Raw genomic sequence first — 16,278 nt, 5'->3', positions numbered from 1 at the left:
AAATATACAGCTCCAAAATTACAGGGGCGAAAACCCTCTTATAGAAAAAAATACTCATCAAAAAATAGTAGTACCACGTGCTTGAGAGTGTCCCCGGGCTAAATGCGAGCCGACCACGTATCGGTATTTACCTCCGCTGCCCACTTAAAGAAAAAAAATCTCTATAATGGTCTCCCCGGACCTGACAAAATCGTCCGTTCAGCAATATTAAAATCATCGCACGCATAATTCCGAGATTAATGGCCATCGAGGCATTTTCCCACCGTACCAGACAATCGGTCATCGATATATTTTCGAAAGGCCCCCGTTGAATTGACAAGCCTCTTTGGCCGCGATGTTATTACGGATTTAGTGGTCTGGTAGGCGCTGCTTCTTGGCCTTTTTCAAGGCTTTTTATCTAGCGGACCGCTTTCGGTTGTCATTGTGTAACGCCATTGTCGTCTCGTCATTTTGAGAGGATTATGGTAATGTTGAGAAAATACACGATTTTGATAAAGTGTTGTTTTGTTGTAAGATGTGTGATTAATACGTAATCGTTGACATGTTCATTTCAATTTCTGACAAGACATACGACATTTTTCCTTTGACGATCGCCTGTTGAAAAAGAATGCACGGGTATCAATCGAAAATTGAAAAAGCCTTAATCCCATCCGTTCAAAGTATAAATCACACCGTCCTCACCGTGTTATTATGCAAATCCCCAGTTAAAGACAATAATCACAGTCCGACTACCATAAGTAGCACACGGAGGGTATGATCAACGTGTAGTCCGGAGGTCCCGGACCCAAAGACACAAACACCGTGTGATCAGTCCACGACATGAGGAAAAACCGACGTTGAGCGAGCCATGCATGATCGCACGGCACGTAATAACGGTGAAAGTCGATTCTGGCGCTGCTACTGTGCGCCGCCTTCTTCTAGATTGGGGCGCCGCGAGCCTTTTATTCTCCTCGACGTTGCTTGTTTGCGTGCGACCGGACTATTTGCTCGAAATGCCTACTGACATCACGTATGGTACGGTTCCCGCGATTCTATCACTACGAACGATTGCATCTGTTGTAAACGTTAATTGGATGCTGTAGATTCTTTATTGAGATCACTGTTTCGATCTATGGGCTTATGTTACGATGTATCGGTGCTAAGAAAGGTTTGCTGATACTGTATTGTCGGCATTTCCTTTGCTTATAAAACCATATTGTACATATCAAAAATACTCAACATTGGCATGATATAGATAATGTACTGATTGTACTCAAAATATTTATTTTTTTTTTGATTTTGAAGTTTGATACTAGCTGAAGTGAACTTCCAAAAGATAAATGGAATCAAGGAGGTGCAGGAGAAGGTGTTTTTATATTCTAATGGACTTCTAGTCATATCCAAAATTGTTTGTTTTTCTTTTGGTACAGATTATCTAATTTTTAAATCAAAAAATTTTGTGTTCTTCAAACACAAATCCATAATGATTTCGCACATTTCCGTGTTAAAAGCTAAACGGTTTTTGTTCGAGCCCGTTCGACACAACTTAATTTACAATTTACTGTGATTAGTAACGTCACATTACCCGCTAAAGACACCGACTTGCCAAATATCCGTGGCAAATTTATAACCTTCTAATTTATGATCCGAACCGTGAACAATTTTTATCATTTCGCCGCTATTAAAATGCCTCGTGTACATGTAAACATGTGTCGGCACGTTTAAAGGTCGGTTTCCCGTACAAATGTTTTATTATTCAATGTCTTAGTGAGAATTATCTATGTCAATTTATGGTCGTAATTGTTAAATTGATAATTGTCGATGTTCAACCAAAACTAAAGTGATATTTTCTAATAATCTTTTCACCAGATCTCTCTTGTTATTCTTAGAAACAATAATAAATTTGTAATGAACTTCAGAAACATCAGAACCTAACGTTCTATAGCAGCATTAGTTTGTAATTCATGAACAATTTTAGAAACAACAGCAATTTACCAAATCTCCATATTTCCATTGGAATTCATTGATTGCGGACTCACCTAGTTTCTAATAGTTTCCAGCATCATGTAACGATCTCATCGAACTAGTCAATTACCATGTCAACCGTCCGCGTATCGTTGCCCGGTAGATTTTCCCAAGCTCCGAGCGGCTCCATTTACTTTGACAAGAGAAATATAGAAATTAGAAAAATGCGAGTTCATGCAAAAAGCGCAATTTGCCGTGTCCCTCATCAGCATATCGCTGCCAGTAGTTCTCATATCATCTGGTCCGGCAATAATAATCGGTCGGATCGCGGACGCGGGAGAACAAAACGAAGTCGACGCGCCGAGATCGGGTGCAGTTTATGTAGTTATAAACAGGCTAATCGATATTAAATGTATGCAAAATGACCGTCGTGAGTTGTAACGAGATGCTGCTTAACGCGACGAGACTCCGATCGATGTTTCGCATGTTTATTTAAATTGTACTGCCAATGTCTCAATTAAATGGGATATATCAAAATATTTAGTAATCATAAACTAACTAATCATCCACAATAACTCTATATATCTCAATGTTGTCCAACTTGTATTCAGATAAAAAGATATACTTATTTTTTTTCTTTTGCTTCGCATCGTCAAGACATTAAACTAGTACTTATAAGAACTCATATTTTTAATATGATCAAATTATTTAAAATAAATAATTTCGAAAACATGAATTATATTTAAACATATTAAGGTTTTTGATTATGGTAATAAATAGCGCCACCTGTGGATGAGTAGTTTAATTAATTTTTCAAAATATAAGTCGTTTATTAATTTAACATTGTGCTGAATGATAATTTTAGTATTCACTTGAAATTTTTTTAGTTTTATATCGAAGATTTCAGATTGCATATTTTTAACAAGTATTTTCTAATGGTAAACCAATCTTAAATCTGAAAATATGTCAATTCAAGTTATTGGTAGATATTAATAATTATTTTTAGTTTTATAAAGTAAAATATAATGAAAAATGCACAATTAAAACTTCGTTCCATATTAATAAATATATTTGGAGCATTTTTAATCTTATAAGAAGTAATGCCATCTGTCAATGAATAGTTAAATTTATGTTTCAAAAATAATATAATATAATTTAATTATCTTGATAAATATCTATAGTGTTTTTAAATTTGTTTGTTTTTTATCTCGTTTTATGTATAACTGAATATATTTTTGAAAACAATAGTTTGCCTTCAGAGAAAATCTGATGACGTGGATTAAATATTTTAACTATGGCAATAAATGAGCAATTCCAATGGGAATGTTGATATACATTTTATTTAACAATTTTAAGGGACATTGGGAAGCAGGACGGATATGAGTAAAATACAAGCTATGTGCTATTTTTTATTTCAATGGAGCAAAATAATGTACAATGCCAAAAACTAAGTTAATAAATAAAATAAAACTAAATATATTTCTTGATTTTTAATATATTGCATCAAATGTCATCTAAATATTACGGAAAGCCACTGAATTATTTTTTTGCATTGGCAAAATATAACCAGTTAAAATAAAATAATTTACAATAAAAAATGAGATATTAGTACATTCTTAATATTTTACTAAGAATTAATAATTGTAAGCATGTTTAGAAAGTACTTTAATATAAAAAATCACTGTACAAATTCTAAAATAATTATATAAATATTAAAAAAAGTGAGATGATTTGATTGCACTAAGTACCAAATTCATAACGATATTCTCACCGAAAAGTTGATAAATGTTGTCCAAAAAAATGGGTACGACTTTGTTTATATACTGCCTGTCATATCTGCTAAAATAATTATATATTTGAGTTGAATATTTTTATAATTTAAATAATCTTGAATATCGCTATAAATTTTGTCGGAATTTGATCAAGTACAGAATATAGACTAGACATTCAGATAGTCCTCCTCGTGTTTAGAATAAATTTTGAAGAACGACATAAACGGCTAAGCAAAATTTCATTTCTTCTTCATGTCATCCTCCATTCACTTAAATGCCACGCTATGTTTTTATAAATAATAAATTTCCATAATAACTAAAGTATGTACAAAAATGCAAAGACAATAAATTAATAATGTGGAATACTGTTTCGGAAAGTGATTAAATGATTGTTCCCAAGATTTTTTCAGTATCTCGAAAAACAATTGTAGGCCGGTGTTGACGGATAATGAATTGTCCTGGAAAAGAGGAAAATTTCATTGGTGAATATGTGAAACGACACCGAAAAAATGATATCGAAATATCGCAATATCATTTTTTCACGTAAAAAGCGTTAGTGAAAGCATGTGGTTATTGATCAAATTTTTAGTAATGTAGAATGAACAATTAAATATATAAGAGTGTTAAAAGTATTATCTTACATTGCAATTAAAGAAGACAGAGCCGGGTTGGCCCAAATGTGTGCCCAGAGGGGAGCCCCTTACCGCCAAATGCATTGATTACATCTAAAAATTAAGCAAGGTAAAACCAGATTAGTAAAAATATATACATAAGTTAAAATAAAAATCGTACCACTAAATCACAGTCACAATAAAACATTTATGTACAAAAAAAAATTCAGTCCCATTATGCCTTTGAGTAATCCAACATGTTATTAAAATCAATCGATTGGTATTTTTTACGCAGTACAGGAGATTATCTCACCATTTCTAAATGCAAGATCATGGATTAGCATATAATTAGCCAGATCCTATAGCGGACCTTGTAATTCACGGCTACGTAACATGTGACGTTATGTTATGACGTTACTTGTTCTTTCCGACATTCTTCTCGACATGTGGCAGTCCCACAAACAAAATCAGTTTGTTTGTTCTGCGCATCTGGAGCAAGTTATTATTTTTAGCGTGCTGAAAAATGAAACGTCTCGCTGGAAAAAAAGGATTTATTGTGCGGCTATAAAGTGGATTTGCGATGGTCTGTGGACTTTCTATGGCTCGAGTAAAATAGTAATATATTCACGTGAATTTTACTGTCACCAGAAATACATTTAATACACTGCAACGAATCTGAGTGACGAGATGACAAAGGACAACTCGATTTTACTGTGTCATAAAAATTTCGGGTCGCCAAATCTTGGATTAAATGATATTTCATAATGGAAGACAAACTCCTAACACAATACGAATACTACTTTTGTTTTCAAATAGTAAATTAATTATCCATTGTATTTTTACATGTGCAAACACGAAGTCAGTAGATAATCAAGTGGATAAGCCCAATCTTCACTAAACCGATTTTATTTTATAACACAAAGATTAACAACGTCAAAATAAAATAACTTTCTACGTATTTTGGTGTCTGATTCCGCGGCTTAATTAATGTATTCTTTATGGCCGTACATCTTTATTGACATTATATCCGAATGTGTTACAAAATTGTTTATAAAGGTTATTACGGTAGACAAGGTTGATAGGATTTCGTAAAGTCAACCCACACCAAAACCGTTGTTTTTTTTCGTATAAGAATTAGTAGAAACGAGAGATTTCGGCGTGCGTGGGCGTCTATGAGTTAATTTAAATTTTTTCGGACAAAGTGAACCTGTCAGTACCGTAATCGAGCGTTTTATTTATATTGTGGGAAAACGCGTCGCTATCGACAACTTAATGGGACTGTTTCGCAAAAGAAAATTGTGAAAAAATAAGAAATATTTACAAACAATAAGTATATTGATAAGGCGATGACAAACTCGAATGTGACTAAAGGTTATCCGAGATTGTCACACCTTTTACATAAAAATAGATAAGGTTCAGGTGAAATGATCAGTTCAATAGAATATATTTTATTTACAAAAATATATATAAATATATTTATTTATTTTTTATATGTATAATTGTGATGGAAAATATTAAATATCATAAAAAATATATTGAAATTATATAAAATGGATCTAAAACAATACTAAATATGAAATTAAAAAAGACCAAATTAGGTGAAATTATAATTTAAAATATTTCTAAAAAATAATATTTACTAAAATAATTTTTAAAAATTGATCTTTCCTAATAACATAATTAAAATTGCACTAAAATTTTAAGATTATTGAAAACCATTAAAATCATCAATAAACAAAATTTTAAAAATAAAATACTTTACGGTTTAATTTTATTAATTTTTTTTTTTTTTAATTTTCTTAGTTTATAACATTTTTCAGTTAAATTAAAAATTTAATTTTATGATTGAAAAATAAAAAAATAATTATTTTTCAATTTCTTGAATGATTTCAACAGAATGAATTCGACAATTTTGAAAACATTAATACTTTTTAGTCAGTAATAATTTTAGAAATATTTGATTAAAATTTAATTTCAATCAAATTAACAAATTATTTAAAAATTGTCTAGACATATTAAATAATTCAATACAAATTTATTAAAAATTATAGTTTTAGTAATCGGATATGAGAAAGAAAAAACATTAAAATACTTCTGAGTATTTAAAATGTGACTTAGTTGATTTAATATTTATATTTTTACTTAATATCCCATTCATTTTGTTATAAAACAAATTCTTAGTCATATTAACAAAAATATTTATATAAGAGTACTTTTAATGAACATTTTTATTTTTATCAGATTATACATTTGTTGTTTTTATTTAAGTTTTCCCATCAAAATATTTAGGTAAATAAAAATATTGAATTTATTAAAAATATATATAATTATATTAATAACATAGAGTTCAATGCTTAAAATTTTTACAATGCAACAAAATTAAAAGTAATCATATTATCAGTCATTATTTTGATGCTGAATAATCAATAATCGATTGAACTGGTCAAAATTGTCGTAAACAAAGACAAAAAGGAATAGTCGTGAATGAAATCGTATTCCTACCTGTGCTGTTTGAGGTTGTCCTGACGCTTGAAGCTCTTGCCGCAGACCTCGCAGCTGAAAGTCAGCTCCGGACTTTTGTGCGTCCTCTCGTGGATCATCAGGTTGTAGGGCTTGTTGAACCTGCGCTGGCAGTACTTGCAGATGAACTCGCACTTGGCACGCATCTTCCTGCGGAACTCCCTGCCACTGACGTCGTTATCTAGCTGCATAATGGCGAACATGGTGACGGTGGCGCTTTATATTATTCGCTGGTTACCGGGCACGATGATGATCTGCGTCGTCGGATTCGGATCGTCCGTTGCAATTTTTTTTAGGGATTCACTACAGTCGATCGGATCTGGAGCGAAGGCGGATGCTGGTCGGAAATCTGTGAACGGAATTTACGTGATTTATTTAGAATTGAGTCATTGTTCGGGGTCATATGTCATTTTGTGTGCGTGCAAATGTTTTCTCAGCAGGCTATTATTATTAGAAACTTACTTTAATCTAATCAGAAATTGATTTATTAGGGTTTCTTTGGTTTAGTCATTGCAATGGTGATGATGCACTTTTGCAAGGTTCTGTTACTTCGATGGCTCACTCATTGTTTATTATTTTATACAGAATTAGCAATAAAATAGTGTTTTTGGAACAATTCAAATTAATATGATTCACACCAAAAATATTGTGAATCACCAAAACGGTTATCAAGATTAAAATGTGTAAAATTTGTAAAAATGGCATCCTGTTTAAGCTGAATCTATAAAAATCAACATAATGATTTATCTCGCGACGAAAGGTGATTTATTACTTTTCTAACGGTTGAATCACAAAACCCATATTGCACAAATAGGAAGCGACGATATGATTAATAGATAAAACAGTAGAACAACTCAATGAATTTTTCTACGGAATACGTAGAATTGATAATGGTGAAAACGTGCCAGTTTTTTTTTTACTATTTCACACTTGCTCACTAGTTTTCAAACAAATTACACATGGCTTATCGCAATAACTAACGAGCATTAAATTGCATTGATATTTTACAACCCATAACTTTTAATTCAATTTTCCGTTTTATTGTTATAAATTCAATTAAAGGTTACGTTACAGATGATTTAATGGTAAGCATTAAATACCCATCTTATTTTCCCCATCAAATAGTTTAATTATATAAAAATTACGCCAACAAAACAAAATGTCATGGTTCAAAGTAGTTTCCTGACACAAATTCTAATTTAAGACTGGGTGGAAACTTGCGGTTCTGGACATATTGGAAAATCCTAATTCTAAGATGCATATAATTACATCAATTATACAAAAACAATAAGTCGCGTGTTTTAATAATAGTTGTCAGTGGTTAGTGATCAAGAGAGGTTAATCAAAGGTGAGCACAATTGTTTTGTTTCGTGCAAACTTTTGCCAAATGATTGATTGATTATAGAGATCCTGTTTTGTTGTGTTCCGAAATATGAACATCTCAATTATAAGCCCGCCAATAGATTTGTAATAATGAACTTTAAATATTATTTACATAATATGTATTACTTATAGATTCATTTGTGAGGTCATTTGATAATTTACGGCGCGTTTATCTCTAACACTAGTTTTATGGGCAATAAATCCAATTTTGCACATTCGACTCAGACAAATGTTAATCTTGCAATTAACGCATTTTAAAACATCAATAAACAACATGCGCTTTTTCAATTACCACAATGATGCCGGTGCATTATTCAAACGATATTTATAAATATTAATAATGCTACTGTACACGATTAAGGATATTGTTAACATGACACCACACACCTTTACCCATGCGGTTTTGCTCAATCACGAACTGCAGCATCCCATTATAAATTCCTCTATGAATAATAATTCTCGATGCATCGACATTTGTTCAGAGTTTTTTATTATTATTATTATTATTTTTCCGCGGCCACGTTTAATCGACGGGCAGCCGACTATTGATTTGCAATTACAGAATTATCGTTATCCCCGAGGTTATGACTATCCGGGATCCGCAGTGGCGTAGTTCTTCATTTGTTTGTTTTTGTTGCTTTGAAATATAAACAATAATATTCGCCCGAAATTATATTTGTTATTTTTCACATTTGTTTGTCGTTGATGTTTCATTGGAAATGCATTTGATGCAAGGATCAGAAAACTATAAAGATTGAATGTTTTGTATGAGTGACTCAGTTGTGTATGAAACTTATTAACAGAAATATATTATAAAGCATGCTATATTTATTTGGATTAGTTTCGGTTAAGTTAGGTTAGGTTAGGTTAGAATAACTTGGGTTACATAAGGTAAGGTTAGGTAAAATAGAAAGTTTTTAGGGATAAATCAATTCAATATATAACGCAATGAAAAAATAATAATTATATAAAACAAAATACAAATATTGTTGCCTTTTAGAGAAACATTAATTATCTCTTATGTCACTGTAAAAAGGAAAGGTATTTCTAAAAATTGAATTAAAAAATTTATCATAAGATAAGATACATTGACAACACAAGAAAATCTAAATAAAGTAAATAAATATAGTTACATGATAATTGTCATTTTTAAAGGTAAACAAACCTTAAATCCGAATCGTGGCCGAGTCTCCGAAAACCGAAATGAAAATACGTAGGTATATCAGGACCAATTGGAACGAACAAAACTCATCGAATCATCCGATATGCGACCGCATCGGACGTCGGCAAAAGATCGAAACACTTTCACGTCACCCGCGACAAAATCGTTTCCGAGCGGCGGCTGGCAACCGTGGCGAGTCCGGTGTTTTCAGAAGCACGTAGCGGAGGATCTCTGCGGTCCGGGTCTCTTCTCTCTGGAACGCGTATTCCGCGTCCCCGGTGAAAGGCCTGCCACGATAGCGCCGCCACCCGCGCACACAAACGCCGCACCGATCTTCGACTGCTTCGCTCCGCAAAGGTGATGTTGCGTCGACCGCGATACACATTCATTCCCATGGCACTCCCCGATGGTATTTCAGTGTTTCAGTTGTCGGGCCATTGTTTTTTTTTTTTTTTTTTTTTAATTTTATTTTTTCTTTTCGGCCGCGGACGCGATTCGGACGTTTTTGTTTCGTTTTGGCTGGGCCGCCGTTTGACATTTCGACGGGGCTGGCCGTCTTTTGTGGCTCAAGGTTCGCCCGAACTTATTTGAATTTACAACGCTACCGGCACGAATATTTCGCCTTGGTTTATTGCGTTTTAACTTTTCTGCATCTTTACAACCTTTGTCATTATTCATGTTAAAGACTGTGATGACGAACATCTTGCAATCTTTATGCTAACTCCAATTTCCACATTTAAGACATATCAATAAACTGAATGTCATTAACCGGAGAAGTATCTCTTCAATCTTCCTTTTATTTTTTTAAAAAATGTTTCAGTATTAAACTTAAAATGAAAGTTTATTTCCTGGCAAAGTCGTAACGAAGACAGTATATAAACAAATCGATCTCGGATGACAAAGTCTGATGTAAAAATGAATAAGGAGAAGCGATACAAAATTGACTCTAATATAAACAGAACATGAAAGATGAAGTAGGAATCAATTAAGACTATCAAAACTCATTCAAAATACTTTTGAAGAATATAATTGGCATAAATTAAACAAGACGAAGATGAATTGAAAATTAATGTTCATCTTTTTATTTTTGGATGAGCAGCAATTTAAGTAGCAAAACATTCCAATTTCCCATGTCATCCTCAAGAGACCGCAAGACACTCAAAACCCGAATAACTGATTAATCATCTTGCCCCAAAATCAAAATATTGATTTATTCAAAAGCCTCCATTTTTTCCCAGAACCGAAAAACTATCAATTAACTAAAAACTACCAAAATAAACACCCGCCAAGTGCCGCGCAACCATAAATAATCGTCGATGAAACCATTAGTCGGCCCGTACCGATTTAAAAATGCAAAGATCTCAGTAGGAATCGAAAATAAATTCCTAGACAATTCATCACGGAAAATCGGCCCGTCAAAAAATGTACGGCGCAGCACCGCGCTCCCTAACAATACCGATCCGAGTCCCTTTGTCTTTTCAGCGGCGACCGGATAGCGGAGAGAAACTATTTGCAAGTCATTAACTGATTAACATAAAGTAATTGTTGTCATTCCGTCGTGTCTATTCCGTTGCCTTTAAATCCGTGCTTTTGACAGGTCGAAGAGACGGCAACGATAGATATTGTAATTGTTTTCCCCCTTTTCTCTTTCTGATTGTCTCACTGGGCTCTTGTTGATTTACGATATCCACCAAGACAAGTTTGAGAAAACACCCAATTAAGTGGTAATTCGCAGAGTCGTTTTGGCAGAATGTGACGACAGGATAATGAAAACTCATTATTTTTTTTTTTTTGTTCCACATCATGAGACCATTGTGGTGTTAAATAACCACACCTTCTGTTGTAATGGTTTTCGATGTCGCAATCACGTAATGTGTAAATTTGGGTGTAAGGAGGAACAAACATGGACATTAATCTTTCACAAGTCCCTCATTTTATATAAGAGAAATCACTTCTTAATGGACAGTGATTTAGAAAATTACCATCCATGATGATTTACTTGAATTTCATTCTGTGACTCTTGTCAAAAACTTACAGTTAATGGGCAAATCATCAGATCAAAGAGTGGCAATTGGAGTAATTGACGGTAAGACCTTCGCAAATTCCATCTTTGGATTTTTAATTAAATGTAAATGTCAATTGCATGTTCAAGTATGAATCGATGAAAAATGAGGAACAAATGATATCACAGAGGAGTGTTCAGGTAATAAATCTGATCAAACATGTCGTATTTGCCATAATGTCAATTTAGAACAAAGGGAAGAGTTGAAGAAGTTGGAAAGATAGGGTGTAATAAGATTTACTCATTTAATACCAACAAGTTGAACTTCTGCATCTAAGACTAAACAATGTTAAAGGTGTTCCAAATGTTTGTAAATCCTCCAATATTTCCTGTCAAAACTTTGTTAACAGTCTTCAAGATGCTAATACTGTCATTTAGAAGAATTGAAAGTAACTTATAAACAAACTATACTGTACGAACTTTTATAAGGAATAAAAAAACGAAACATCAACTTAATAAAATTATGCAAATCCAGCAAAAAGCGTATCGGATCGCACGACAAAAAGAAAACGACAAAAAATCAATACATCAACAATGCGGGGCGCACCTACAGCAACACAACGGCCATTGAATGTCACCTAATCTCACCGCCGTTGCGGACAATGTTCAACCGTATATTTATGCTAATAAACTTTATTTAGAGTCACCGCCCCTCATTGTTGTTCGAATCCCATTGATATTCACCATTGTCTGACATTTCCAGCGCGTTTTTTTTTTAATATGTGTACTCCATCCTTACCCATCGATTCGGACTCTCACTTTTTTTCACCAGAGTTCCTCCAAGTACCTTTCTAATCCATTCAATTTCCATCATCGTCTGTCTTCATTTTCTTTCCACCATCCAAGATCGGATGTTAACAAGACGAGATCACGCAATGCGTTCAATTGGCACCCTCTGGATTGGCCGACCCGTGCACGGTAGCAAGACCGCAGGAACAATGGCACGTGACACGCACATGAGCTACCGTGCGCCGTCCAATAAATGAACCGCGCATCTCACGACTCCACCCATTCCGGTCCGCTAATGACCGGTAGCATGGGGAACACGCTCAATTGGAGAAAACCGGTAGCCAACTGGGTCAAACCGACGCCGGTGGTTACGATAATGGTGGGTGATTAAGTGGAAGAGTTGATCGGCGATTTTGCAATTAGAGCAGAATTAATCTGATGGACATGTTTTGTAACAACAGGAGGTGATTTGTGATGGTACTACTACGAGGAAGCAGAAAGCTTCGTAAAAATTGAAGTGTAGAAATTCGTGTCGATGCTCATTGATTACATAACAAAGATTTAAGAAACAAATTTAGTTTAGTTCAAAAAATAGAGTTATTACAGCATGATTCAAAGGAGTCAAAACGTGCCGATTAATAAATACAAATATTTCCAATTTTAAAAACCCCTTAATAAGATTTTCCACTCCTCAAATGATATTTACATCAACATTCCTTGGTCACCTATTATCCTGGACTACAATAGGGAAAGGGCCTCATTGTATCTCATTGTGATGGTTCTAATGGTTATGTTAACTCAGATAATCGTTTTGTGTCAATGTCAAATGGGATATAAATATACCTTTTAGCTAAACCAACTGGGCAATCCCACAAAGGTAAACATAAACGTTTTCTGGGAATCACAAGTCAAACACAAACGCCGATGGAAAGTTCATTAAAAAAAAGCAGAACACCCAGAGCAGAGATAGAGTGCGTCAGTTCAATGACAAGTTGTGTCGGTGGGAACAAATGAAATGGAAATAAATGACAAAAGGTGGACTTGAGACAGTAGACACATAAATATTAAAGATCCAGTTACCACCGACCAAAACAAAAGCTTCCGACACACTATGAGCCTACCTTTGTGAGCTGGCAACCGTCACACATGCATAAATAATCATAATAAAAAAACGAACCGAAATATGAATTTATAAAACTGAAGAATGCCGTTTTACGTAGTTTACCTCATCTTTGTTTTCACATGAAAATCGACTTTGAATAAGATAACAGGAACTCGAGAAGACACACGTCGCTCCAGGCTAATCGTGTGTTTTGAACAATGGATTAGTTAAAATCTCAGGCACTTAAAACGGTAGTGATTAAAAAGTTATAACGTATGAGAACGCATGGGAAGAGAAACTGTTTTTTGGAAATTTCTTTCAAACGTCTCCAAACATTAAAATTAAATGTTTAAAGCTAAGAAAACAATAAATGGCGAATTATTGGTAGTTCAAAGATCACTATTAAAGATAAATTTAGAAACGTTTTCTCGAAATAAACAACAAATTGTAAGTGAAATTTGACATACAAATCAACACCAAAGTCGACAAAAAATATTTTGAAACGAAGTACAATTTTTTTAAGATACATTTTAGAAGCCAAATACAGCAGATCAAAATATATTTCTATGGTGATTAAAAAAAAGGTTTTTTGGTAAATTAAGTACATGAACAATAAGCCGACACCAAGATTAACATTTGAAATACAAAATAATGATTGAAGAAGAGCATAATTTCGAGAATTTAAGATAATTTTGGGTCTCCGTAATAGAAAAATCATCTTCTACTACAATTTAACAATTTTCACAAAAAGCAATTCGTCTCTATTACTTGTAGAACTCTAAAAAGTGATTTAGCCCCAAAACTAGCTCTCACATGATATTTAAATTAGTCATCTATCATTCAAAGCAACGTTAACGAAAACGTTTCAAGCACAACCCTGGGCATATCGTGAGTAAGAAATTACGAAAATCTTCTAAAAAAACGGCCATAAATAAATCACGCGCGTAACAAGGTAGCCATACTCTGGGCGACCAGAAATCCCCACCATCGCGATCAAAATAACAGAGAGCGTATCGCGGTGGCTGTGCGAACGGGTAACACGGTTGGCGGTCACGTGATTCGGTTGTGTGCACAGCTCACCGGACCCTGAATGAGAGCGTTACCCAGGACGAAGTGATGGTAAGACACCAATTGACACCAAAGTGTTGTATCATGCAAAGTCGAAACGAAAATCCCGATATATCGGCTAAGTTAAAATTCGTGCACTAACCTGTGTGTTCGGCTTGGCTGTTGGTCGTGGACTGTTGGAAAAAACTGCTAAATCTCAGTGCTGGTCCGGTGTGGTGCAGGTGAACTTTCTCATACGGAAGGTAGTCGAAAACTGTTGCTTCTGTACAATTGTGCTGGGAGTAGCTGAATGAGTTTTAATCTACTAGTGTTGTGTAGTTCAGGGACTTGCTTTGTGGCGTCCCCGCGTCCCCCTGCCTCCCTGGCCAGCGAGTCCGTAAGGCCTGCCTACCAGAGACCGACGGTCTTAGGTAGGGAGCGTTTAAGGGTCCAGATGGCTTGGACGAGAACACCGGTAGTCAGGTGGAAGGCACACGAAACTGTTCCTTATGCGGTCGGACCATACGACCGGTTGGATTCCCGTGTCGTGATGTATGCCGTGATGCGGAGTTGATTAAGTTTTTAAACAAGTCCGGTGCCGTCGATTTTTGTTATTAAATTTAATGATTGTAATAAAAATGTTTGGAATAAAATGGAAGGAAAATTTGTTCCCCTTTTTTTCTAAAACCTCAAAAAACCCCAAAGCTACAATAATTAATAATCCAGTCACGATTCTTTTGTGTTATAAATTATTTGACGAAAATTGCTTTATTTCTTTTATTAACTAAAAGTAGGTATTTATTTAAATTGTAATTTATATTTACTCTAGCTGTAGAATATAGTATGTAGTAATTTATGGTCATAAATACGTGATGCTGGTTAGTAATCAGTGATTTCTTAAATAGTGATATAAACAAGAAAGTCTTTCATAAACTATATTTATTTTACAATTAAAATCTTAATCCAATACTATTTAATGTCCTTTTTATGTTTGATTCAAGTTAACTTATAAAAACTATGAATGTATACTTAAATTTAAACTTATTAAAGTGACTGATTAATAAAACGATAAAAATTCTGATTTAAAAAGTATTAAAATATTACAAAAACATAAGTTATTTTAAATAATAAGTTATAGATAATAATATGTAATATTATTATTTCAAGTTTTAAAATATTAAAAGCAAACAAACAAAATTAATTCAAAACAAGTAAATATATTGTGTTAAAATTTTTTATATTATTTCTAATAAATAATTAAATTTTAACAATAATTAATTCATTAATTATATTCATCATTGCGATTTCATAAAACATAAATTTATTATTAATAAATTTATAACATTGAAAAATATTTGGTAAAAAAAAAATTTTTACAAGAATTTAATTATAATAAATTTTATAAAATTATAAGGGTGGTTATAATAATGAATTATTTATTGTTAATAATTTAATTATCTATTAGATATATAATAATTTTTTACATAATATATTTTTTATTTTTTATTAATTTTGTATGAAAAATGATCAAATATTTATTTTGTTTTTAATATTTTAAAACTATAATACTGTAAAAAATATGGTAAATAAAATTTATGATTTTTTCTTTATAACAAGAATTTAAAATATTAAAAGCATAAAAAGTGTTTGATCATTTTCATATAAAAGTAATTTAAAAATAAGCAAATATATTACATCACAAAGTGTTTTAAATTATTATTATTATGTAATTATAAAAATCCTTACAATTTCATAAAATATAAATTTATTATTATTAAATTTATAACACTAAAACTTTGGGGTAAATAAAATTTTTGATTTTTTCTTACTAACAAGAATTTAAAATATTAAAACAGAAAATGGATTTGATCATTTTCCATACAAAATTAATTAAAAAATAAGAAAATATGTGGTGTTAAAAATTATTCTATTATTTCTAACATGTA

The 16,278-nt window shown here is 32.8% G+C and overlaps 1 protein-coding gene across 2 annotated transcripts; it reads right to left on the bottom strand.

Moving 5' to 3' along the window:
* Nucleotides 1-3,340: 3,340 nt before the first annotated feature.
* On the bottom strand, nt 3,341-14,652 carry LOC109609245 (protein drumstick). Of its 2 annotated transcripts, XR_007547770.1 has the most exons (4): nt 14,496-14,652; nt 6,830-7,196; nt 4,358-4,441; nt 3,341-4,174 (listed from the first exon to the last, which is right to left on the bottom strand). XR_007547770.1 is itself a non-coding variant. In XM_020025881.2 (3 exons), the coding sequence occupies exons 2-3, from the start codon at nt 7,048-7,050 to the stop codon at nt 4,123-4,125; spliced, it is 273 nt and encodes a 90-aa protein (XP_019881440.2). In that variant the 5' UTR covers nt 7,051-7,196; nt 14,496-14,652; the 3' UTR covers nt 3,341-4,122. The 2 variants fall into 2 exon arrangements, 1 of the variants encoding a protein (XP_019881440.2); XM_020025881.2 differs by lacking the exon at nt 4,358-4,441.
* Between the last annotated feature and the right edge of the window lie 1,626 nt (nt 14,653-16,278).

The sequence above is a fragment of the Aethina tumida genome, chromosome 1, assembly GCF_024364675.1.
Source record: "Aethina tumida isolate Nest 87 chromosome 1, icAetTumi1.1, whole genome shotgun sequence".
Taxonomy (NCBI): Eukaryota; Metazoa; Arthropoda; class Insecta; order Coleoptera; family Nitidulidae; genus Aethina; species Aethina tumida.
Note: the sequence above shows the minus strand (reverse complement) of the source record. Positions and strands in the feature narration are given on the sequence as shown.

Bases quoted from the DNA above. Each gene is read 5' to 3' on its own strand.
- LOC109609245 (XM_020025881.2), bottom strand. From the start codon at position 7,050: ATGTTCGCCATTATGCAGCTAGATAACGACGTCAGTGGCAGGGAGTTC. The intron at 4,175-6,829 runs GTAGGAATACGA...CCTCTTTTCCAG, and splicing joins GACAACCTCAAACAGCACAG to GACAATTCATTATCCGTCAA.